Here is a 23,393-nt window from a genome sequence, read left to right as displayed (position 1 = left end):
ATACTTTTTTGTCTGGAACAGTGCCTGGCACGTAGTAGATATTCAAGTATTTAATGAGTGAAAGAATATTCTGTAACTTGAGTGTTTTCATTTAATAATAAATCTTGGTCATTTTTCCATGTTGCTACTACATAGGGGTATACCTATGTATACTTTTTTTGGGGGGGCAGTACCATGGTATTTCATTATATATGGGAATAGTATATATGTATTTTAACCCAACTAATCTTAATTAAAATTAAAAAATTTTTTTTTTTTTACAAAGAGTTCTGCAGTAAATTTCTTATACTTTCATCTCCTTCTATTTGTGCCTATGAAGGATGTAGGATAAATTCTAGAAGTGAAATTGCTTGTTCAAAAGGAATGTAAATTTTACTTTTTGATGGATAATGTTATTGTCCTCCAAAATAGTCTTACCAATTTATAATTTTACCTACACCCTCATCAATTTGGGGTAGTATGAAACTTCTTAATATAAGAAATCATTTGTAAAGATTGTGTATTATTCTGCTGTGTAGACAATACAGTTTATATATCTGTTTTCCTGTTGCAGGACATTTAATAGAAATAGTACTGCAGGGTTTCATACACTTGAATCTTGAATTGTTTGATTAGGTCAGTTTTAACGACAGCATGCTTCTGAAAGAAGCCAACTTGGAACGTCTTTCTTTCTCTGATTTGAAGGTATCCATTATCAAAAAGCCATTTGACTTTGGAGAAGTAGAATCAGTGGAAGATGGTACTGATGAAAATCTAATGGAGATGGAGGATCAGTCATCCATGAATCTATTTAATGATTACCCTGCTAGTAGTGTTATTGATGCAAATGAATCTGGAGAGAGCCAAATTACTATTGGTAAATATATTTTTACTGCATGGGATTTTTTTTTTAACCTCTTTACATTGATTTGGTATTATGAAAGTCCTCATAGATACTAATTTTATGCGCATTTTATTTCCTTTTTGTATAGTCTATTGGGATTGTTCACCTCTATACATTTTAGAATTCCCTGATTTTTAATTGAATTTATTAGTTTCCTATTTTATTCTTCATGGGGGAATTTTAAATAATTATTAAATAAATAAAAACATATAATAGGTTATTTGGAAAATAGAAAGCAGGATAGTGCAAGAGCACCCATAATGCCATCATTGTTTACCTTTTTCTGTTATTCTACATAGACCCTTTCAAAATTATAATCAGCATTAACATTCAAATGCCTTTTTATACCTTGTCTGTTTTCTTTTAACATTAACTGTAAGCATTTTTTTCATTTAGGTACTTGTGCTATTGATAATCATACTTTTTAATGGCTCTATAATATCCCAATTAACATACATACCATAATTTACTAGAGCACTTTTTTAAAAAACTTATTTATTTTTTGGCTGGGTTGGGTCATAGTTGCAGCACGCGGGATCTTTGTTGCGGCATATGGGATCATTCATTGTGGTGTGGGCTATTTTTTTTTTTTTTTTGCCGTACGTGGGCCTCTTGCTGCTGTGGCCTCTCCTGTCACAGAACACAGGCTCTGGACGCGCAGGCTCAGCGGCCATGTCTCATGGACCCAGCCGCTCTGCGGCATATGGGATCCTCCCGGACCGGGGCACGAACCCGTGTCCCCTGCATCGGCAGGCGGACTCTCAACCACTGTGCCACCAGGGAAGCCCCATGGTGTGGGCTCTTTGTTGCGGCGCGTGGGCTTCTCTCTAGTTATGCAAGAGCTCCAGAGCGTGTGGGCTCTGTAGTTTTGATGTGTGGGCTCCAGAGCATGTGGGCTCTGTAGTTTGCGGCACGTGGGCTCTCTAGTTGAGGTGTGTGGGCTTAGTTGCCCCATGGCATGTGGGATCTTAGTTCCCCGACCAGGGATCGAACTGGCTTCCCCTGAATTGGAAGGTGGATTCTAAACCACTGGACCACTTTTTTATTGTCAGAAATTTAGATTCCTTTCTAACAGTATTGCAGTGAATATTTGTCTATATAGATTTTTCCATAGATTATTTATTGATGACAGAATCCTAGGGTAACCTTTTATGAAGAATTTTGAAGCTTTTAGTGTGTAATCAATTTCATCATAATTTTGCTTTCCATATATTTTTATCTCTTTTTTTGTTGTTGTTCAAGGGGAAGATATTTGTGTTAATGTTCAATGTATGTATTTGTTGTACACCTCTGTTAGTCTTAATAAGTGCTTTTTATTTTTAGGTGCCATGAATCCTTTAGCTGAAGAACATCTGTCAAAGCAAGATCTACTTTTTTTAGACATGCTCAAGTTCTTGTGTATGTGTGTGACCACTGCTCAGACCAATACTGTATCATTTAGAGCAGCTGATATTCGAAGGAAATTGTTAATGTTAATTGATTCTAGCATGCTAGACCTTACCAAATCTCTCCATCTACACATGGTGAGTTCAGTGAAATGAAGAAGTGCTTCAGTTGTGTCTGATGTTGCTAGCTAAATGTAATGGACTGACATATTAGAATCATATAGTACCTTTGAAGACTTGAAATTGCTTCCTTGAGAAATGAATCTGAGACTAGTTATAAAATACACTTTTCTTCTAATATACTGTGAAAAAAATTTAAGTGGATACTGAAACATTAAAACCTGGATGGACTTGGATAGATTTATTCTCTTTGGGTGTAATTATTATTATTTTAAACTAGGTCAAGAGCCACAGACTCTGAATGTAAAAATAATACTCACATAACGTTGTTGAAGTCTGCATCTTGCCTTGACCTTGGTTTATATGCTTTAAAATTTTTAAATGTAATTTCAAAGTGACTGTAAAGTTAAAATACGACAAAACTCCCTTTTTTCCTTCATAAGCCTCTGTAGTTAACATTTTACCACATTTGACTTATCATTCTCTCTCTTTGCACACTACACACACACAAACACACACAAGCACACACTTTTTCTGAACCATTTCGAGATTAAATATTCAGATGTGATACCCCTTTACTTCAGTGTGTATTTCCTAAAAACAATGATACTCTTCTGTATAACCATAGTATAATCATCAGGAAATTAACATTGTATCATTGAATTTACTTGTCAGGTCTGTTCAGTTTTTTTCAGTGTGGAACAGTTCCTTTGTCTTTCTTTATCTTTCACGACCTTCATATTTTTGAATAGTACAGCCACTTGCTGTATGGAATCCGTCACTTTGAGTTTATCTCATGTTTCCTCATGATTAGATTTAGACTTAACAAAAGTAATCTCTCTCCTTCCCTTCTCTCATCACTTTACTCATCTACTGGTAGATATCTCCAATTCCAATCTAACATCATAGGATTTATTTTCTGTGTCCATATTTGTAGCTCCCTTTTACAACAGTAAGAAACCAGGCTTCCCACTTAACCTCAGTGCATTTACTTGCTTACTCAATATTATTACATATAACTTATCTCCCAACCATGTGGGCCATACCCTTAGTCCCAGTGCTGGTGAATATGTTGGGAGAGCTCCTGTCTCAGCAAATATCCTGGATGAGTCCATGGTCATATCTTAGTCCCAGCAAATTGGCAAACATGGCAAGTGATTTCCCCAGCCCTGGCAAACATGCCAAGTTATTCCCTAATTAGAACCTCTTGGAAACATTCAGGTTGAGTCCCTGGTAGAATTCCTTGTCATGTTCTAGCTGTGGTGAACGTTCTGGTTGATCCCCTAGCCCCGGCAAATATGCTTATTTGAGCCCTGTTTGATTCCCTGGTTTCAACCCTGGCAAATACTCTAGTCAAGTCTCTAGCCCCAACCAATGGGGAGGGCTGTATGCTTTTCTTGGGGCTTTGATGTTCAAAGTCACTTCAAGACACTTAGTAACATCACACATGACTCTCATGGCAAATATTTAAAATGGTCCAATTTAATATTCTTTTATAGTATCAGAAGGAGTAAGAAACAATTTTCTACATACAGATGATAGGAAAAAAATGCCTTCTGATTCTTAATACAGCTAGAAAATTATTTGTCAGCTGTCAGAAACTGGCTGCCTGGTTATAACTACCAGTTGTAACAACCGGTAGTTGCTGAGTAGCCCTTTATATCCATCGTTCCATAGAGAGCCTTACAAGGTTGCCTTATAGTAAGATAAGTCAGGGTTTTTGGATTCTTCACTGCCCATAATTAATAGAATAGTGTTTAACCATTGAAGTTATCCCCAAGCATTGTTTTCGGAGGGTGGTGACATAATATAGTTTCAGACTCTTGCTCAGGCACTTAACTCCAACAGTGATAACACTGTCACTTACTGAATTCCTACAATAAATGCTAGACCTTTACATTCATTTCCTTTAATCTTCACAGTAATCTGGCCAGGTAAGTGCTATATCCTCATTTTAAAGCTGGGAGTACAAAGACTCAGATGACAAGGCAAGTTTTTAAAGCACTCAAGTAGTAACAGGTTATGATGCAGGGATTTAAATCCAGCTCTGTTTGACTTCAAAACACCCCTGCTTCCCCCTTTTTAAAAATTATATTGCTTCATAAAAATTCACTGCTCGTGTGTGTGTGTGTATGCACATGTGTTTATATATGAATTTATGGTTACATATATGTACTTATTTAAATAAATGATATATGAAAAAAAACAACAACAACTAATTTCCCCCACCCAACTATCTTAGTATCTAGTGCTTTTAAAGGACCTTCCTGGAGAAGAATATCCCTTGCCAATGGAAGATGTTGTTGAACTTCTAAAACCACTATCGTAAGACATTAAAACCATATAAAATATTCACTCTAAATTTGTAGATTAAACTGGTATGTTCTGTTATGCTGATAAAGTTAAATTTTTTTCCATCACAGCAATGTGTGTTCTTTGTATCGCCGTGACCAAGATGTTTGTAAAACCATTTTAAACCATGTCCTTCACATAGTGACGAACCTATGTCAAGGAAATATGGATGCTGAGAACACAAGGGATGCTCAAGGACAGTTTCTAACAGTGATTGAAGCATTTTGGTGGGTATAGACATTTTGTGGAGTTACTTTTCTTTTGCCACTTCTGCATACAAATGCAAACTTTGCATTTCTACATTAGTGATTTCTTCTAATCCTCGACTGTAACTATATACATCTTTTAACAATAGTGACATGTAATTTGTGTTTCCCTCCTTAATTGCTTGAAGAACTGAATTGTTTTCTGCTTAAGACTTGGCTTCCTAAAGTGGTTTTAGTGTATTTCCCTGTGAATTTTGAATCTCTTAATAGTTTGACATATATGATGAATAAAGCAAAGTGCAACAAGTCTAAATCAATTGAGTAGTTTATATTCCTAAAGTGGACAAATTGGCCTTGTCATTCTCTGGTTATTTCATGCATATAGTCATAGTGTGAGTTAATACCAAGACACCTATAGAGGAGCACATATATGTAATTTAGAGCCCTCCTACCATTTGGTGGGCAAGGACTTCTGAGTCAGTATAGAATGTCATTTTTAAGTCTTTGATATAACAGCACAGCAACTTTAAAAATGTTTTCCTTTTAAAGCAAGTTTTCTATAACATGGTTAGCTGAAGTGGAATAGCCCCAAAATGAGGCATAATCATGTGACACAAATAACATACATTAAAATGAACTCCTTTTCCAACCAATTTATTTTAGCTGGAATTTTTGGAAGGTGAGAATATTGGCATATGCCACATAGTGAGAATTAAATTTACCATGGAAAGAAATTTTGGAAGCAGCCTAGAATAACCTTAATGTCCAGTGTTGTTTTTTTTTTTAACTGTGCTTTTATTGGAATAATTACTTGATATTAAGACACATACTTTATTTCAGGCACTTAACAAAGGAGGGAAAATGCACATTCTCTGTAAGAATGGCACTAGTAAAATGCCTTAAAACTTTGCTTGAGGTGAGTTATTCTACTTCAGTTATTAGTATGGTCTCCATTGACATTTTTAAAGCAGTCTTTGTTTCTGTTTGTTAATGGGTGATTTTTCTCTTAGTATTTCACATTTAACCTCAGTTGTTCTTTTCCCATAGGCTGATCCTTATTCAAAATGGGCTATTCTGAATGTAATGGGAAAAGACTTTCCTGTAAATGAAGTATTTCCACAGTTTCTTGCTGATAATCATCACCAAGTTCGCATGTTGGCTGCACAGTCAATCAATAGGTAATGGGTCAAGTATTCATGAAGTGTCTGGCATGCTGCAGATAGCAATTCAATGTGTAGGACAGTCATAGTTCACTAGTTGTGATATTAAAAATTGTTAACGTTTACTGAGCATATATTGTATGCCTGGCATTTATGTTTTCTCTTAATTCTGACAACTGTATCACTTTGATACTATTATTTTCTCCAATTTATTAATGAAAACTGTGGCTTAGACAGATAAAGTAATTTGCTCAGTGCCATACAGCTAGTAAGTGGTTGAGTTGAATGAGGTGTGTCTACTCCCACTTACAAGAGATATAGGATGTTTGGATATTACTGAGATTTTATATGAGTTTGTAAAATGAAAATTAGCACATTTTACATTGTGCTAATGACAATCATATTTATTCAAGTGAACATAGAGTTAGACATTGGAGTGTTTCTCTCACAGGGATGTGTTTTATGTTTGAGTACCTGAAGAAGCAAATATTAATTTTTCAACAACTGCATGTTTATCAGGTTATCAACTTGATTTTAAAACTCTAAATTATAACCTACCTCTCCCTTTCCTACCTCACACTCCTGTAAATAAAGCACCTCTCTGCTTTATTTTTCTCTGTAGCATTTATCACCAGTTGAAATAATTGTATTTTAGCACATTTACCTAGGATATAAGCTCCTAGAGGGCATTGATTTTTCTCTTTTCTTGTATATTTAGTACCTAGAATAATACTTGGAATGTGCCAGTTGTTTAATAATTTGTAAAATCCATGAACATTTGAAAAAAAATTACATTATGCTTTAAAAACATCAAAGCTGAAAATCATTTAAATAATATTACTGTTCAAATGTAAGTGACCAATAATTAAAGAATGCTATAAAGAACTTGCCCAGCAGTCACATAAATACATGTGTTAGATGTGTCCAAAATTTGGATATGCTGACAATATATTTTTTTTAACATCTTTATTGGAGTATAATTGCTTTACAATGTTGTGTTAGTTTCTGACAACAATGTTTTCATAAGTCAGTCGTGTCTGACTGCTCAGGCTTAGGACTGTTTTTAATAAAAACCATAGAGCATTGTAAGGTTTGCTAATGAATGTGTGCTTGCTTCAAGTGCTTAAAAAAGATAGAAAATATATACTAAAGTTAAAGATCTGGGGTTACAGAGGATCATAAGTTGAATATAATAAAGCAAGGTAGTGGTGGCATTAAAAAAATCTCTTAAGATTCAAAAATGCATAAATTCATGAGTGACATGAGCATAGCATTTATTTATTGGTTGTTTACTTGTTAGATATCTAATATTAGGCTATTTAAGAGAGATTAGAGAAACTGAAGGAGTCAGGAACACCAAAAAAGTTGATACTTTCATAAGTTTTGATTAGTAAAAAAGGATAAAGGACAAAATTGGTTCAAGAGTTGCCCTTAAATATGATTGTACATTGTGCAAAAAGCACTGATCAGCTTTTCTCTATCACGTAAAATTTTTGTAATGGAATATCAAGACAGTAAAGCTATCCACTTTTAAGTTGTGATTAAATATTAGAGCAGGTTGATGTAAGAGTCTGTGGCTGCTTCTAATTGGTATTTGACCAGAGGACAATTTTTCTTTTCTGGTTAGTTAAGAGTTCAGGGATATTCAGGTTTGGGCAATAATCTAAAAGGTCTGTTGAGACCCTTTTCAGTTCTAGGAGAAAATGGAGTATATGGTAAAGACCCTAATATTAAGCAGTAGATTTGAACCTCTTTAAATAGACTCACATTTCCTTCTGATATGTTAGTATGTCTCACAGAGTGATTTATTTTTGCCCTGTAAATATGCTTTGGAAAGTATGGTTTATATTTTACTTTTTGCTTTTTTTTTTTTTTAAGATTATTTCAGCATATGAAAAAAGGAGGTCCTTCCACATTATTGAAAGCACTTCCTTTGAAGCTTCAGCAAGCAGCATTTGAAAATTCATACTTGAAAGCTCAGGAAGGAATGAGAGAAGTGGTAATTTTAGTAATGCTTATTTGCTGTTATCATATGCGTTCTATAAATATATTACTTTACCAAGTTTGGCCTAAGACAGTATATATCCAGTAGTTCACAATATAAATTTAGACTAGAACAGCTATATGAATTTATTGAAATTACTTTATTTATAGGTCAGAATTGGTTGAATAATGACAGTTTCTTTTGGTTCAACTTATATGCAGCATTTTTGTAGGAAAAACAGAATTTACTGAGCTTTTATAGTATAAATGGCTTTTTTTAATTAAAAACTGTATTTTGGTAAGATCTGATTAAAAGCTAATTCACAGAACAGGTGACAAGAGGAAGAAATGGATTGAGGAAAAATGTTCTAATTGGGAAGATCAAATTACCTTTGTGCTCCTTAATGAACCTTATGATTTTCATATTTTTCTGTAGAATAATATTTTTCTTAAAATGGCAAAAATTGTCTTAGTGGTAGAATTTATTCATTTATCTATGCCTTGATTTGTTTATTAAAAGTGTGTGCAGCAGTTAGTCAAATGACTATATATTCTGTAACAGCACCAAACTGAAAAGGAAAGTTGCATGAAAGAATGTGAATTTAGAAAAAGGTTTCAATAGATTGGAAAAATGAGTGTAAATAATACTCATTTAAAATTTACTAGAAATAACATATTATATATTTTAAAATCAGCCTGTCATGTGCAAAAAGGGAGAATACTGACCTGACAGCAGTTAATTTGGAGAAAGATCTAAGAAGTTTTACATCTTGAGAGCATAATGTGAATCAACATTGTTATCAAAAAAAAGCAAATTCTGTCTTAGATGTCATTAATAGAAGCAGACTGTAATGAACAAGTTTATGGAAAGAACTTGAATCTTGTATTCATTTTTTTTTAACATCTTTATTGGAGTATAATTGCTTTACAATGGTGTGTTAGTTTCTGCTGCATAACAAAGTGAATCAGCTATACATATACATATATCCCCATATCTCCTCCCTCTTGCATAGCATGTTGGGTTTAGTTCCCAGTAAAACTGAATTTTTAACTATTGCTAGAATGTTAGAGAGTCTGAATATTAGAGTCTGTAGATCTGTCTTTTATAAGGAATAGGTAAAGGAGTTGACTTAGTGGGAACCTCATGCTATTTTCAAACATGTCAGTGATTGCCATTTAGTAAAGGAATTAGGTCCTTCCTTTTTTTTGTACCAAAAATAGCAATAGGATCAGTGACTGGCAGTTTTTTCCAAATGTGAAGAGAAACTTCTACCAAGTATAGCAAGTCAAAAAATGTACATGTCTGTTGGAAAAATGATTGGTTGTTAAACTAGAAGCATATATCATTCTATCTAGTTGCATGACTTTATTGGTCTTTTTAGTAATATATATGATAATATTTTTTTTTTTTTTTTTTTTTTTTTTTTTTTTTTTTTTTTTTTGCGGTATATGGGCCTCTCACTGTTGTGGCCTCTCCCGTTGCGGAGCACAGGCTCCGGACGCGCAGGCTCAGTGGCCATGGCTCACGGGCCCAGCCGCTCCGCGGCATGTGGGATCTTCCCGGATCGGGATACGAACCCGTGTCCCCTGCATCGGCAGGCGGACTCCCAACCACTGCGCCACCAGGGAAGCCCCGATAATATTTTTAAAGAATAAAGAGCTATATATTAAGTTATAATGGTAAACATCTTAGGAGGTAATACTTGGTAGTTGAAGAGCTTTTAGTTTCTCACTTTCCTGCAATTTATTTCTTTCTCTTTTTTTTTCTTTAAAGTGCTTTATGCCCATTGAAATGTTTGGCAGTTCTTTCTATAAGATCTTATCAAAAGCAGTCTTTCCCTCTGTAGAAACTGTGGTCCTTTCTCATAATATCTCTTCTTAGCTCCATAACTATAGGATTTAAAACTGTTCACGGGCTGCTTAGATGTTGTCGTGGTGTACTCTGGTTTTAGTCTGGTTGGTTTATTTGGAATACTTAAATATTAACATTGCATATTGTTTTTAAAATTATTCCGAAGTCCCACAGAGCTGAAAACTCTGAAATTTTGGATGAGCTTTGTAATAGAAAGGCCGTTTTACTGATGATGATAGCTGTGGTGTTATACTATAGCCCTGTATGTGAAAAACAGGCTTTATTTGCCCTATGCAAGTCTGTGAAAGAGAATGGATTAGAGCCTCACCTCATTAAAAAGGTAACTGTGGATTAATATTTTTTATTATAATCTTCCTTGGGTAACTTTTAAACAATTAAGGTTAAAGCTAGATTTTTAATGTGGCATTTATTAAAGACTTAGAGACAGTTTTATTTTTTAGATTTGGTATATTAGAAAGCAATAACTTTTAAAATAGTGTATTTATTTGTATACAGTGTCATTTTTTACATTAAGTTTAAGAGCATTTCACAAGGCAGTTATTGAACTAACGAGATTAAGTGACCTGTCATAGGCAGACCAGGCCCTCTGGAACAGTATTTATTGGGGGAAGCAGAGAAAAAAGGAGTAGTACGTGTTTTGCCTAGTGGATTCTGGAGCAGGACATTGGGATCTAGCGGGGCCAGGAGTCAAATTTTAGAGCTATAAAGCTTTTAAGTTGCATGATTAGGAAGACCAGGGTCCAACACAGTGTTGTAGAATGCTTACTCCTGCCCCTGTTCCAACACCTCAGCATTAATGGTTTGGGAAGTTCCAAGCCTTTACATCCTAGATTTTTACATGATGAACCAGTGATAGATCATGGCTTGATATAACTAGCATGGTTTCCAGTGGAGCTTTACAATAGGCCAACCTATAAGTAATCTGTCTAGATAGTTAAACTTTTACCTCTCAGTATTAAAGTAAGAAGTTCCTTTAAAATAAATTATACAGTTACACTACCTAATTATTATTGTACGTGGAATATAGTGTTTGGATTTTTCTCATTTGGGTTTAGGACTGAGAAGAATTGTTTTACTTTATAATGAAATATAATCAAATCTTGAAAATTGAAACAGTTTTCTGTTTTTATTCATTTAACATTTATTGAGGGTTTGCTGTGTACCAGGCATTGAGTAATTATATTAAATACATTTTTCTTGTTGAATTTTGCTGAAGTGGGTCCTTTATTATCTCCATTTCATAGATGAGTGGATCAAGGTATAGAAAAGTTAAATGAATGCTTAAAGTCATACTGTAAATAAATATTAAGGATTTAAATGATTTATTATTTCATTATTTTCTTAAAACATTGACTTCTTTTTTGATTTGTATAGGTTTTACAGAAAGTTTCTGAAACTTTTGGATATAGACATTTAGAAGACTTCATGGCTTCTCATTTGGATTATCTGGTATTGCAATGGCTAAATCTTCAAGATACTGAATACAGCTTATCTTCTTTTCCTTTTACTTTATTAAACTACACAAACATTGAAGATTTCTACAGGTAGGTTTACATGTGTCACATGTGAAATATATTTAATTTAAAATTAGGTATTAATGATAATGTGAGTGTCGCAGCGTTTTTTAATGGAAATGTATTGAAGTGGACTTAGGATCTGGTCCTAGCTGTGTCAGTAGCCAGCTACATGACTTCAGGCAAGCCACATGAACACCCTCTGGGACTTGGTTTCTTAATCTTTTTCTTTCTTTTTTTTTTTTTTTTTGCGGTACACGGGCCTCTCACTGTTGTGGCCTCTCCAGTTGCGGAGCACAGGCTCCGGACGCGCAGGCTCAGTGGCCACGGCTCACGGGCCCAGCCGCGTGGGATCTTCCTGGACCGGGGCACGAACCTGTGTCCCCTGCATCGGCAGGCAGACTCTCAACCACTGCACCACCAGGGAAGCCTGGTTTCTTAATCTTTAAAGTAAGGGAGTTACATATAGAGATCATTAAGGTCTCTTTCAGCTTTAATATTTAATAATCTTCCCTATGAAAAATCAAAGGTAAATTATTAGTGGCTGATTATTTCTGCCTTATTTTTCTTATTTGTTGCTTAACTGTGGACCATTTAGTCATTATTTCTGTTTGATTTAAAGTTTAATGTACAAGTATTTATTTTGCTAACTCCAAGTCTGGAGAAGAAAATTTTGAAAATGGAGAGATTTGAAACAACTAAATAATAATGTTTAGGTATCAGGATGATGGGAAGGCAATTCGTAATTGTTTAGTGGTCCTTATTGTTTGTTCATTTTGGCAATAATAATATTTACATTTATTCTTCGAATTTATTAATTGCTTTCACTTTACAATAATTTTGCATAAATTGATTATGCGGAATAAATAAATTCAATTTTCACTTGTTTTTGATCACACTATTAGGGTGATCTCTTTTTTTCAGTGTGACTATTTAGAATTAACTTAACTTCATTTCTCCATTTATAAAATTAGAGTAAGGGTGCTTAATGATCTGGATAAAGTGATGCTCTAATGCTTATTAAACCATTTTATTTTTTTATTTTTATTTTTATTTTTTTTGGCTGTGCCACACAGCTTGAGGGATCTTAGTTCCCTGACCAGGGATCAAATCCATGGTGGAAACATGGAGTCCTAACCACTGGACTACCAGGGAGTTCCCAAAACCAGTTTATTATTTTAAGGACTATATTATAAAATTTTACTTTGAAACATTATATTTTTAATGTATATTAAAAATGTATATATTTTAATATATTGTTATTTTTATATTTTTAGGTCTTGTTATAAAGTTTTGATTCCACATCTGGTGATTAGAAGTCATTTTGATGAGGTAAAGTCCATTGCTAATCAGATTCAAAAGGATTGGAAAAGTCTTCTGACAGACTGCTTTCCAAAGATAATTGTAAATATTCTTCCATACTTCGCTTATGAGGATACAGGAGACAGTGGGATGGCACAGCAAAGAAAGATTGCTACCAAAGTCTATGATATGCTTAAAGATGAAAACTTATTAGGAAAACAGGTATGACTTCAACATCTGCTGTACTTTTTATCCCCTAATTGATTTGAGGTGTAACTTTAAAACTTTAAGTCTATTTATTCATCATTTATGCAATTAAATTTAATACTATGTGATAATCACTATCTAACATAGGCAGTCCATTAATTTTTTGTTATTGTTATACAGTGTTCTCTCCTTTTGATTAGCTTTGAAATGAAATGTTTTTAATCAGAAATTTTTTAAAAAGTTTGGAATAATTTTATCACTTTTTCTTTTAAAATTTTGTTTTAATTGGCAGTAATACATTAATGCAAGCTGGTTATTAAATTCAAACAATACTGAACAAGGTATAGAAAATCTTTTTCACTTCCTCTTTAATCTCATTAAGCCCTTCACTTTTCATGGAAAAGTACAATCCCAAGTTACCATATCCTGTTTTTTTCCATGACATTTACTACCTTCTAACATATGATGTAACTTACTTATGAATTATGTTCATTGGTTTTTATCAACCTTCTCCACTATAAGTACTGTGAAGGTAGGATTTTTTCTTTCTTCTTTTTTGCAGTTGTATCCCAACTATCTAGTATATATTGAGTACTCATTATTTGATGAAAGATGGAGTAAAGTTAAAAAGGAACTAACAATTTCTGTTTATTTTTATTTTTGGCTGTGTTGGGTCTTCGTTTCTGTGCATGGGCTTTCTCTAGTTGCGGCAAGCGGGGGCCACTCTTCATCGCGGTGCGCGGGCCTCTCACTGTCACGGCCTCTCTTGTTGTGGAGCCCAAGCTCCAGACGCGCAGGCTCAGTAGTTGTGGCTCACGGGCCTAGTTGCTCCGCGGCATGTGGGATCCTCCCAGACCAGGGCTCGAACCCGTGTCCCCAGCATTGGCAGGCAGATTCTCAACCACTGCACTACCAGGGAAGCCCTTCTGTTTGTTTTGTAGTAATTTATATATATATATAATTATTTGAGGCAACTTATATTAAAATACATATGGAAACTTTTTAAGGTAAAAGAGGATTGGTCACTCCAATTTTTTTTTTTAATGTGAGTAAGGGATGACTAACCAAGCTTGGTCAACATCAGCATTACAATCGGATAAACTTCAAGAGACTCTTCTTTTGTTGCCCAGTTATCTGTGTTGAACCAAGAAGTGGAACAGCAAGACTCTGAGTTGCTTAGGTGGGCCATTCCCAGTCAGAACTGGTTGTAAGTCTGTAGTCTGGAGGCAGACGGTGAGTAGAGGTACTCCTTGCCCAAAAGGCAGTTGGAACAGAATGTTGGCATGTCAGGGGGTATGGACGTTACGAAAGACACTCTGCCTCTAGGCCCTTTTATTCAATCTCCCGGCTTAGACTTCTGAGCAAGCCTACTCTTACTATTCTTCTTTATGTGTTCAAACCAAAAGAGCAGTTTTGAGTCAGAATAAGTCTAGAAGGGAAGCGTGATTGCATTAAACCCTGATCAAAACACCAGTCTCAAGCATGAAGAGAGGTAAAAATTAAAAATAATTTCTTAGCCTCTTGGTTAAAGACATAAACCTAATTTTTATTAGTCTCAATTTCATTTAGCGTCATCATTATAAGTTAATTTTTTCTTTCTCTAATATGCAGTTTCTCTGAAACAATCAAGATTCTTTTTTCTGTGGATAAGTGTTGGTACCACTATTATCAGTCTTTGAGTCTTCTAAAACCGTCCGTTTTTGAATGCTTAGAATATTTACAGTTATAAGATTGTTTAGCTATATCTAGATATCTGAATAATTTATATGTACCTTAGCTAAACATTACTGATCTGGCTTAGAGAATCATGAAATTAATGAAGTCAGCTGTCATCTGTGTGCATGGAAACTCACTAATTTTCCTCTGGTATTAATCAGATTTGGCCAGTTTGTCCTTACTTATTCCAGATATACCGAAAATGGGGGTAGTTTTTTTTTTTAATTATTTAATTAATTTATTTATTTTTGACTGCGTTGGGTCTTCATTGCTGCACGCAGGCTTTCTCTTGCTGTGGTGAGTGGGGGCTACTCTTCGTTGTGGTGCATGGGCTTCTCATTGTGGTGGCTTCTCTTGTTGCGGAGCACGGGCTCTAGATGCGCGGGCTTCAATAGTTGTGTCGCGCGGGTTCAGTAGTTGTGGCTTGCAGGCTCTAGAGCGCAGCCTCAGTAGTTGTGGCACACGGGCTTAGTTGCTCTGCGGCATGTGGGATCTTCTCAGACCAGTGCTCGAACCCATGTCCCCTGCATTGGCAGATGGATTCTAAACCACGGAGCCACCAGGGAAGCCTCGGGGCTGGATTTTTAAAAGGGCTTAAACCTTGGAAATGATGACATGACAACTAATGTGTAAGCCCAGGGAAAGGCTAGTATCGTTAGATTTCTTTAGTGTCACATTCCAGAATATTTTTGTTATATTAGGAAGTGTTTCCAAACCTCTGTGTGGAAGAGGTAAAGATAGTAGAGATAATAAATCAGCCATTTGCCTTTTGGTTTAAAGCACTGTAATTCCTTATTTGGAGAGCTAACAAATCCACCTTTAAGACTTCACAGTTCTCATTCATTCGGCTGAGGTGTAATGTAGTACACCCATTCTTTATATTTAGAGAACTTAATGCCTTTTGTGAGGCTACCTGTGGCAGGAAGTGGATGATGAAGGTTCTGTTCCTGTCCAGGAGGATTTAGCCTACTATTGATGACAGGGCATGTGGGTAGCCGAATTTGGGATATCAACCAAGTAGAAATCTGGGGAAAAGTTATGCAGGGAACAAAGGGATGATTATTGCCAGTCACTGGGAATTCTTACTAGTAAAGTTCTCTAAGTGAGGTAGTGTTCTCAAATAAGAGTAAAATGTAGATTGATGAGCAGTATAGATCAGTGGGGAATTTGGTTGGCAGGAAAATGATTAGCTTGAGGAATTTTAGGCTAGACCTGAAGCCTTACTCATTAAAATGGTTCATTTTATTTTATTTTTTTAACATCTTTATTGGAGTATAATTGCTTTACAATGGTGTGTTAGTTTCTGCTTTATAACAAAGTGAATCAGCTATACATATACATATATCCCCATATCTTAAAATGATTCTTTAAAATTAAACGAAGGAGTTGGATTAAGAGAGTCTTGTTTGGTATGATTTCCCTATTTTCCTTTCGGTCTGTAGGTTGGCTGCATAACAGAAAAAAGTGGAGTTAGCTGTATGTCTTGCAGATCTTAGATCTTTGGTCACTTTGAATAATTTTGGAAATGAGGCAGTAACACGAGCCCCTTAAGCTGTCTTAAAGATCACAGACACGAAAACTTAAATATATTTTAATTTTGTATCCTTGCAGATTGATCATTTATTCATTAGTAATTTACCAGAGATTGTGGTGGAGTTATTAATGACGTTACATGAACCAGCAACTTCTGGTGCCAGCCAAAGCACTGACCCCTGTGACTTTTCAGGGTATGGGTATTTTTAACTTAGAGAATTAACTGCAATTTCAGAACCTTGAGAAGTTTATTGGTTAACACATTCAAATGTCCATTTCAGTTGTTAGGCATGTACTCTGCTTTTAAATTCTGTTTCTTTAAAAATAATTACCTTTGAATTGAAGTATCTGCTCTACTGTAGCCTCTCCACAGTAATTGATCTTTTAATTGACCACCTTATTCGCAAATTCAGTGACCTTTTTCTCCTCAATCTTTTTGTAATATTTGAGCATTCTGCCATCTCCTGTCTCATGAAATTTTCTTCTTCATGACATTATTCTTTGTTCTCTTCTTATCTATGACTCGGCTTTCTGTATCACCTTTGCTTTATCATGCTCCTTTGCTAGGGGAATCTTACTGTACTATAATTTCATTTGGATGTGAAACCCACTTGGTTGTATATGAATGTTAAAATTATTTTCTCAGCTTGATTGTAAGCTACTTGAAAATGCCCTTAACTTCTTTTATATGCTCTACAATGCTAAGCGTATAAAATAGTAATAATATCTACTAAAATACTTTTACATATGTAATTTCATTTGATGTAGTATTTGATTGCTGTGTCTTAAGATATTATTGTGTTTATAGTACTAGCATAGAGCTTTAATTCATAACTGAAGTGAATTGGTATTAAGTCTCATTTGTGGAATTCCATTAACTTTATAAAAGATTTTTTAAGCAAATTATTTAAAATTAAGTCCTAGAAAGTTAAAGTATTTAGGTATTCTGATTGATGTATATAGACTGTGAAATGTCATTTGTGATTTTATTAAAAGTCTAGTTTTCAGTAGAAAATAATTTCAAAATTTGGGGTTACTGTAATCTAAATTTTCTTTTTGGATTTTCACTTGTCTATTAAGAAAATGTTTTTTCTTGATAATTTTTTTCTGAAAATGACTGTATTTTTTTCTGTAACTCTTAGGGATTTGGATCCTGCTCCTAATCCACCTCATTTTCCATCACATGTGATTAAAGCGACATTTGCCTATATCAGCAATTGCCACAAAACCAAGCTTAAAAGCATTTTAGAAATTCTTTCCAAAAGCCCTGTAAGTATACATTAAATTAGTATAATAACTGAAGGGAGAATTCCTTCTTTTTCAGTTAGAAAATCTGTATATCTTAAAGAGAAAAAAAAGTAAACAAATGGAAAATTTATCTGAATAAATTAAGAAGAACACTCATTTACAAGTTTATATCTTGGTATTTTACTTGTCAGTATTAATTGAAATATGTCACATAGGAGGGCTGAATTTCATGACATTTTAGTCATGTTGGCTCAGGGAATATATACATATATATATATAATGTATATTTTAAGGATACACTATTATTGTTTACTCTCTGAAAACTAAGTAAATTGACAGTAGTTTTTTAGGTTTAAGATAGTAATTTTCTTAATGTAATATTTTGCATTTGATATCAAAACCCAAAACAAAATTCTATAATTTAGAATTCTGTATTTTGAATAAAAAATATATGTATTATGGGCTGAGTATATGTGATTAGGCAAGTTTTTACTAAATGTATCTTTATTTTCTAGGATTCCTATCAGAAAATTCTTCTGGCCATATGTGAGCAAGCAGTTGAGACAAATAATGTTTATAAAAAACATAGAATTCTTAAAATATATCACCTGTTTGTTAGTTTATTAATGGACGATATAAAGAGTGGCTTAGGAGGAGCTTGGGCCTTTGTTCTTCGAGATGTTATTTATACTTTGATTCACTATATCAACCAAAGGTAAATAATATATTTAGACTAATATATAAGTAGTTTTTCTACCCTTTTATCTTAATTGAAAATTTATATACTTCTACAAGGTAGAAGCCAGAGTGTTGTTTTCTGAATTTTGCCTTTTTAATATATATTATATCTACCTATTATATTTTACAAAGTGCATCACTACTTCTCCAACTCTAGAAATCTTTAAGTATTAAGGGTCTTCAACATTTTAAATATTCTAATTTTAGATGGCCATAAATATATATATTACCATAGCAGTTCTGGTCACCACTTACAGTGTGTGTGGTAGGGGGCAAAGAGGGGTTCCCTGTACACATCCAGGGAATTATCCAGACATCAGCTGATACCTAGCTGTAGATAGTGTTAGATCCCACAGGTTAAGAGCTCAAGTTCTGCAAGATTGTCCTTTCCAACCTCATCAGACACCATTTGAAAGCCCAGGTTATCAGTGGCTACAGATTTCAGTAACCCCTTTCATAGGTTTGATTAATTTGCTAGCGTGGCTCACAGAACTCAAGAAACCTGTTTACTCACTAGATTGCCGGTTTATTACAAAAAGAAATAACTCAGGAACAGCCAGATGGAAGAGATGCATAGGGCAAGGTATGGGGAAGGGGCATGGAGCTCCCATGCCCTCTCCAGGCATTTCACTCTCTCCATACCTGCAAGTGTTCACCAACCCAGAAGCTCCCTAAACCCCATCATTTTGGGTGTTAATGGAAGCCTCATTAAATAGGCATGACTGATGAAATCATCACAGTCATTGGTGATTGAATCAGCTTCCATCTCCCTATGCCCTTCTTGGAGGTCAGAGAGGTGGGACCGAAAGTTCCAACCCTCTAATCACAGGGTTGGTTCTCCTGGCAACCAGCCCCCATTCTTAGGTGCTTCTCCAAATTTACTCATTAACATAAAAAAAGACTCCTTTATTGTCCTTGTCACAGGAAATTCCAAGAGTTTTAGGAACTCTGTGCCAGAAATGGGGACCAAATATATATTTCTTATTATAAATCACAACATCACAGTTACTATAGATTTTGGGATGTATGTTCTTTATAGCATCTCTATTCCTTTCCATTGACTTTAATGATGTTTCTATTATTTGTTTTCTTATTAGTAGTTAACATTGCCATCAAATAAATTTAAGTCCTTCAAAGCACATGAAGATACCTATTTCCATTTTGTTTTCTCATATTTTTCTTTTTTGGCTTTTAAAAAATATTTTATAATTTTTATTTTAATTTAAGTCACGTGTTTGTATAGTCATTCAGTCTTTTTCCAGCACTAATTTTTTTTTTAGGTTTTATTATTTTGGTAAAATATATAACATAAAATTTGTCATTTTTAACCATTTTTTTAAGTGTCCAATTCAGTGATATTAATTACGTTCACAGTTTCGTGTTTCCATCGCCACTGTTTCCAAAACTTTTTCATTACCTCAAATAGAACCTCTGTACCCATTAAGCAATAATTCCACATTACCACTTCCCTGTAAGCCCCTGATAACCTCTAATATACTTCCTGTCTCTATGAATTTGCCTGTTATAGATATTTCATATAAGTAGAATCATAACTTATTTTTCCTTTTCTGTCTGGCTTGTTTCACTTAGCATATCTTCAGGGTTCATCCAGCATCATACTTTTTTATCACTAAGTAATATTCCCTTGGATATATGTACCACATTTTGTTTATCCATTCATCTGTTGATGAACACTTGGGTTGTTTCATGGGTATGAAGTGGTATCTCACTGGGGTTTTGATTTTACATTTTCCTACTGACTAATGATATTGAACATCTTTTCATGAGCTTAGTGACCATTTGTATATCTGTTTTGGAGAAATGTCTGCTTAAGTCCTTTGCCCATTTTTTAAAATTGGATTGTCTTTTTGTTGAGCCGTAGGAGTTCTTTATATATTCTTGGTGTTGAACTCTTAATATATGATTTGCAAATATATTCTAGATATTGAATTCATATATGATTTGAAAGTAGTTTCTCCCATCCTATAAAATTTTCACTTTCCTGATAATGTCTTTTGATGCACAGATCTTCTTAATTTTGATAAAGTCTGATTTATCTTGTTTTTTTTTGGTTTCACATGGTTTTGGTATTATATGTAAGAATTCATTGTCAAATCTAAGGTCACAAAGATTTATCCTTAGAGTTTATTCTAAGAGTTTTATGCTTTTAGCTCTTATATTTAGGTTGTTTATTCATTTTAATTTTTATATGTGGTGTGAGTTAGGGGTTCAATGTCATTCTTTTGCATGTAGAAATTGAATTGTTCCAGCGTGTTGTTAAAGAGAATGTTCTTTCCCCTTTGAAGGGACTTGGCATCCTTGCCAAAAATCAGTTAGCCATTGGTGTATGGGTTTATTTCTGGATTCTCAGTTCTATTCCATTGGTCTTTACTTGTGCCATACCATGCTGTGTTGATTACTATAGCTTTATAGTAACTTTTGAAATCAGGAAGTGTGAGTCGTCCAGTGTTGTTCTTCTTTTTCAAGATTGTTTTTGTTGTTTGCGGTCCCTTGCAATTCCATGTGAGTTTATGCAAAAAAGTCTGTTGGAATTTAGAGGGAGATTGCATTGAATATGTGACTATTTAGATAGTATTAACATTTCAACAATTTGCCTTCCAATCCATGAACACAGGATGTCTTTCCATTTAGTTGAACTTATTTAATCTCTTTCATCCATGCTATATAGTTTTCAGTGCACAGGCCTTTCGCATCCTTGGTTAGATTTATTCCCAGGTATTTAATTCTTTTAGATGCTCTTGTAAATGGAGGTTTTTTTTGTTTGTTTGGTTGGTTTTTTGCGGTACACAGCCCTCTCACTGTCGTGGGCTCTCCCGTTGCAGAGCACAGGCTCCGGACGCGCAGGCTCAGCAGCCATGGCTCACGGGCCCAGCCGCTCCGCAGCATGTGGGATCTTCCCGGACCGGGGCATGAACCCATGTCCCCTGCATCGGCAGGCGGACTCTCAACCACTGTGCCACCAGGGAAGCCCTGTAAATGGAGTTTTTTAATCAATTTCCATTTTAGATTGTCAACTGCTATTGTATAGAAACACAAATAATTTTGTACGTTGATTTTGTGACTTGTAACTTTGCTAAATTTGTTTGTTACTTCTAGTAGATTTATTGTGGATTCTTTTGGGAGTTTCTATATATATAGAATCATGTCATCTGGATTTAGTTTTACTTCTTCCTTTCTGATTTGGATGCCCTTTATTTCTTTTTCTTTTTTAATTGCTCTGGCTGGAAGTTCAGTACAGTATTGGGTATCAGTGGTGTAAGTGGGCATCCTTGTCTTATTCCTGATCTTAGTGGGAAAGCTTTCAGTTTTTCAACATTATGTCGTTAGCTTTGGGTTTTCATAGGTTACCATTATTTTGTTGAGAAAGTTTCTCTCTATTCTGATGTATTTCTGAGTGTTTTTCTCATGAAAGGATGTTAGATTTTGTCAAATGCCTTTTCTGTTTGTTGAGATGGTCATGTGTTGTATTCTTTCATTCTATCAACGTGGTATATTACATGGATTGACTTTCCTATACTGATCCACTCTTACATTCCTGGGATAAATCCCACTTGCTCATGATGTATATCCTTTTTTTTTTTTAATAGGTCTTTATTGGAGTATAATTGCTTCACAATACTGTGTTAGTTTCTTTTTTAATATAAATTACTTTAAACAAATTACTTTGTTGCTGCATGTGGGATTTTCTCTAGTTGTGGCGAGCAGGGGCTACTCTTTGTTGTGGTGCGCAGGCTTCTCATTGTGGTGGCTTCTATTGTTGCGGAGCCTGTGGCTCTAGGCACGCAGGCTTCAGTAGTTGTGGCTTGCGGGCTCCAGAGTGCAGGCCCAGTAGTTCCGGCACATGGACTTAGTTGCTCCATGGCATGTGAGATCTTCTTGGACCAGGGCTCCAAGCCATGTCCCTTGCATTAGCAAGCGGATTCTCAACCACTGCATCACCAGGGAAGCCCCCATGTTAGTTTCTGTTGCACAACAAAGCGAATCAGCCATATGCATACACATGTCCCCCCATATCCCATCCCTCTTGAGCCTCCTTCCCATCCTCTCTATCCCACCCTTCTAGGTCATCGCAAAGCACTGAGCTGATCTCCCTGTACTATGCTGCTGCTTCCCACCAGCCAACTATTTTACATTTGGTAGTGTATATATGTCAATGCTACTCTCACTTCGCCCCAGCTTCGCCCTCCCACGCCATGTCCTCAAGTCGATTTTCTATGTCTACCTCTTTATTCCTGCTCTAGGTCATGAGTACCATTTTTTTGTTGTTTTTTAGATTCCATATATATGCGTTAGCATATAGTATTTGTTTTTCTCTTTCTGACTTACTTCACTCTGTATGACAGACTCTAGGTCCATCCACCTCACTGCAAATAACTCAGTTTCGTTTCTTTTTATGGCTGAGTTTGTACACATTGTATATATGTGCCACATCTTCTTTCTCCATTCATCTGCCGATGGACATTTAGGTTAGTTCCATGTCCTGGCTATTGGTGGCTACTAAATAGTACTGCAGTGAACATTGTGGTGCATGTCTCATTTTGAATTATGGTTTTCTCAGGGTATATGCCCAGTAGTGGGATTGCTGGGTGATATGGTAGTTCTATTTGTAGTTTTTTAAGGAACCTCCATACTGTTTTCCATAGTGGTTGTATCAATTTACATTCCCACCAACTGTGCGGGAGGGTTCCCTTTTCACCACACCCTTTCCAGCATTTATTGTTTCTAGCTTTTTTGATAATGCCCATTCTGACCAGCGTGAGGTGATACCTCATTGTAGTTTTGATTTGCATTTCTCTAATAATTAGTGATGTTGAGCATCTTTTCATGTGCCTCTTGGCCCTCTGTATGTGTTCCTTGGTGAAATGTCTATTTAGGTCTTCTGTCCATTTTTTAACTGGATTGTTTTTTTTTTTTGATATTGAGCTCCATGAGCTGTTTGTATATTTTGGAGTATAATCCTTTGTCTGTTGTTTCATTTCAAGTTTAATTCAGTCCCATTTGTTTGTTTTTATTTCTGTTACTCTAGGAGGTGGGTCAAAAAAGATGTTGCTGTGGTTTATGTCAAAGAGTGTTTTTCCTATGTTTTCCTCTAAGAGTTTTATAGTATCTGGTCTTACATTTAAGTCTTTAATCCATTTGGAGTTTATTTTTG

The 23,393-nt window shown here is 35.0% G+C and overlaps 1 protein-coding gene across 1 annotated transcript in view; it reads left to right on the top strand.

Moving 5' to 3' along the window:
* Positions 1 to 23,393, top strand: part of ATM (ATM serine/threonine kinase) — a 140,030-nt gene that overhangs the window by 38,768 nt on the left and 77,869 nt on the right. The window contains 13 exon segments of the mRNA XM_032640231.1: positions 685 to 856; positions 2,207 to 2,406; positions 4,631 to 4,713; positions 4,812 to 4,967; positions 5,787 to 5,862; positions 5,994 to 6,124; positions 7,985 to 8,105; positions 10,108 to 10,281; positions 11,337 to 11,506; positions 12,754 to 13,000; positions 16,313 to 16,428; positions 17,377 to 17,503; positions 17,998 to 18,197. Of these exon segments, the coding sequence (XP_032496122.1) occupies positions 685 to 856; positions 2,207 to 2,406; positions 4,631 to 4,713; positions 4,812 to 4,967; positions 5,787 to 5,862; positions 5,994 to 6,124; positions 7,985 to 8,105; positions 10,108 to 10,281; positions 11,337 to 11,506; positions 12,754 to 13,000; positions 16,313 to 16,428; positions 17,377 to 17,503; positions 17,998 to 18,197 (1,973 nt within the window).

Source organism: Phocoena sinus, chromosome 8 (assembly GCF_008692025.1).
Source record: "Phocoena sinus isolate mPhoSin1 chromosome 8, mPhoSin1.pri, whole genome shotgun sequence".
Lineage (NCBI taxonomy): Eukaryota > Metazoa > Chordata > Mammalia > Artiodactyla > Phocoenidae > Phocoena > Phocoena sinus.
This window is presented reverse-complemented; position numbering and strand designations above follow the sequence as displayed.